Below are 3,557 nucleotides of genomic sequence, written 5' to 3' on the forward strand. Positions count from 1 at the left end.
GCATCATAATGTACAGCATAGGATTGCTATATTAAAGTGAAGCACACGAAAAGCACAACTCGAATCTCTAGCACTTATGCAACAAAATTACTATGACTTCAAAATTTTAATCTGTGAACACAGTGACTATTCTACCAACGTCCTAAGAGCAAAGGTAAACAACAGAGAAGAGACTGTTGAGATCTAGAATATCTTTTTTCTATGTATATCCCATGATTTCTGCTATATCCCATGATTTCTGCTCTATTTTAGGATAGAATAATTTACTCCTAATGTATTTTAGGATAGAATAAATTAGCTCCTAATTTTTAGGAAATTACAGATTTCATGGAATTGACAAAAGTCAAATTCCATTTGTATAAATGTTGTACAGAGTCTGGAACAAAAGATATGACAGAACAATTCAGTTCTTCTTTTTGTTCATGGTATCAGAGCTTTTGCTCTTGGGACCTCTTCTTGTCAGCCTTCATTGCTGAGAACTTTCCTTTTTTTCAAGTCTTATTGCCAAGTGCAATTTCCAGCCTTCATTGCTGATTTTTTCCATTAGGCCTTCATTGCCAATTTTTCTTTGAAACCTCCACCATGTCTGAAACTGAAACATCAGAAATCCACTCCAATACCAAATCAGAGGAGACCTCAAATATTCCACAAACAGGGGATTTGCAGAGTATCCAGGCAGCCTACAGGCTCAACGGGAAAAACTATTTGAAGTGGTCACAATTTGTTCAAACATTTCTCAAAGGAAAGGGCAAAATCAGCCACTTGCTTGGAACTGGACCGAAAAAGGGAGATCCTAAATTCGCTGCTTGGGATGAAGAGGATTCTATGGTCATGTCATGGCTGTGGAATTCCATGTTACCTGAAATAAGCGATACTTGCATGTTCCTACCAACAGCTCAAGATATATGGACTACTATTCGACAGACCTATTCAAAGGCAGGAGATGCTGCCCTAATCTATGAGATCAAAACAAAGATCTCAGCCACTAAACAGGGCAACCTTTCTGTTACTCAATATGCCAACCTTCTGCAAAATCTATGGCAGGAACTGGACCAATATCGGCGTGTTCAGATGGTGTGTAGTGAAGATGCAGCCACCTTGAAAAGCTTTATCGAAAAGGATAGAGTTTATGACTTCCTTGCAGGTCTGAATGTGGAATTTGATCAGGTCAGAATCCAGATATTGGGGAAGGAAAGATTATCATCTCTGAATGAGACAATATCATTGATTCGAGCTGAAGAGAACAGGCGAGAAGTCATGTTAGAGCCTAAAACATTAGAAGGCTCTGCAATGATTTCTACAAAGTCAAATAAAGACACAATTTGGTGCACGTACTGCAAAAAATCAAGCCATACGCGAGATGATTGCTTCAAACTCCATGGGAAGGAACAAGTCCTTAGTCGTAAAGGAGGATTCAAAGGGCGAAAAGCCCACTTAACTGCTGGAGAAGACCAAACACAAGAAAAATCCAACCAGGCTGGTATGGGAGAATTCAAGAAAGAAGAAATCGAAAAGCTAAGAAACCTCCTAAATTCCCTTGAAAAGTCCTCTAGTACGTGTTCATTGGCTCAATCAGGTAAGTACCTTAACTCTTATGCTTTAAGTGCCTCAAGCATGTCTTCTCTAGGCTCTTGGGTCATCGACTCAGGAGCTACTGATCATATGACTCACAGCCCAATCAGATTTAGAACATACAACCCATGTCCTGGAAATAGAAAAATTACTGTTGCGGATGGATCTCCTATAACTGTTGCAGGCCAAGGGACAGTAAATCTATCAAATTCTTTGTCCCTAAATAATGTGTTGCATGTCCCAAAATTGTCCTCCAATCTCATATCCATCCATCAAATTACCAAAGATCTGAACTGTAGAGTAATTTTCTATACTACTCACTGTGTTTTTCAGGATTTGGTTACGGGGAGGACGATTGGACTTGCTAAGGTGAATGATGGGCTTTATTACCTTGAGGAGATGAGTGGCAACAAGAAGAACAAAAATCAGTTATCCCTCACCTGCTCCTCAAATAATAAATCTGAAATTTGGCTTCATCATTTCCGTCTTGGTCATCCATCTTTTATTCTACTTAAAAGCATGTTTCCTTCACTTTTCAAGAATGAAGATGTTAGTAGTTTTCATTGTGATACATGTGAAATTGCTAAACATCATAGACTATCATTTCCATTGAGTAATACAAGATCTACGAGACCTTTCTCTTTGATACATACTGATATTTGGGGGCCTTGTAGAATTTCTAGTATTTCTGGAGCAAAATGGTTTGTCACATTCATTGATGATTGTACTAGAACTACTTGGTTATTTCTTATGAAAGAAAAATCAGAAGTAAGCAGTATTTTTCCAATGTTTCATAAAATGATTTGTACACAATTTGGAAGTCTGATTAAAAGAGTAAGATCTGATAATGCAAGAGACTATGTTAATCAAATTCTCTCATCTTTTTTCCAAAAAGAGGGTATAATACATGAGTCATCTTGTGTAGATACACCCCAACAAAATGGGATTGCTGAACGAAAAAATAGACATTTACTCAATGTGACTCGAGCAATTTTGTTTCAACATAAAGTTCCAAAAACTTTTTGGGGGGAGGCTGTTTTAACTGCTGCACATTTGATAAATAGAGTACCTTCAAAAGTACTAAATAATCAAAGTCCCATTGCTGCTCTTTCTGTTTTTTACCCTGATTTTAATGTCTCTTGCACATTGTCACCAAAAGTGTTTGGTTGTATTGCTTTTGTACATGTTCATGCACACCAAAGAGGGAAACTTGATCCAAGAGCTTTAAAATGTATTTTTGTGGGATACTCAAACACAAAGAAAGGATATAAGTGTTATCATCCTCCTTCAAAAAAATTTTTTACCTCCATGGATGTCACATTTGTTGAAAATGAACCTTATTCTCAAAGTAACAATCCTCATCCCCAGGGGGAGAGTTCTTGGGAAGATAAGGAATTTCTCCTTGATCTTCAAAGTCCTACACTAAACTTAAAGTCTTTCAAGCCTGACCATACACCAAATTCTAAAGGAGAACATACTAGCAGTGAACCTGAACCTGAATTTGAAGTTGAACATGCCAGTAAAGAAATTGAACCTGATCTTGCAGCTGAGGGAAAATCTGGTTTAAATCCAACTACACCACTCAAGGTCTACTCAAGGAAGAAAGTTCATATTTCTGAACCTGTGCAAATCCAAGAATCTGAACCACAATCAGGTACTGAAAATTCTGTTCCTTTGTGTGTTCAATCTGACTCTGCTCCTTGTGAATTTATTGATTTAGACCTGCCTATTGCTGTTCGAAAAGGAACACGAGAATGCACTAAGCACCCAATCTCAAATTTCGTGTCTTTCCATAGACTCTCTCCACAACATAAAACTTTCCTTACCACCATCAACTCCATTTCAATCCCACAAACACTACAAGAGGCACTTAGAAATAAGAACTGGTTACATGCTATGAAAGAGGAAATGAATACCCTAGAGAGAAATAAGACTTGGGAAATTGTAAACCTGCCCAAAGGAAAGAAAACAGTGGGGTGTAAATG

General features: G+C 37.7%; 1 protein-coding gene across 1 annotated transcript; it reads left to right on the forward strand.

Moving 5' to 3' along the window:
* Window positions 1-202: 202 nt before the first annotated feature.
* LOC140036697 (uncharacterized) lies at window positions 203-2,042 on the forward strand. The gene is made up of 2 exons (XM_072079133.1): window positions 203-1,576; window positions 1,906-2,042. Exons 1-2 carry the CDS (start codon window positions 583-585, stop codon window positions 1,938-1,940), a joined length of 1,029 nt encoding a protein of 342 aa, XP_071935234.1. The 5' UTR covers window positions 203-582; the 3' UTR covers window positions 1,941-2,042.
* Window positions 2,043-3,557: the final 1,515 nt, after the last annotated feature.

Source organism: Coffea arabica, chromosome 2e (assembly GCF_036785885.1).
Source record: "Coffea arabica cultivar ET-39 chromosome 2e, Coffea Arabica ET-39 HiFi, whole genome shotgun sequence".
Taxonomy (NCBI): domain Eukaryota; kingdom Viridiplantae; phylum Streptophyta; class Magnoliopsida; order Gentianales; family Rubiaceae; genus Coffea; species Coffea arabica.

Excerpts from the sequence above, each read along its gene's own strand:
- LOC140036697 (XM_072079133.1), top strand. The coding sequence starts at position 583 with ATGTCTGAAACTGAAACATCAGAAATCCACTCCAATACCAAATCAGAG. Across the intron at positions 1,577-1,905 it reads GTGTTCATTGGCTCAATCAG|GATTTGGTTACGGGGAGGAC; the intron begins GTAAGTACCTTA and ends TGTGTTTTTCAG.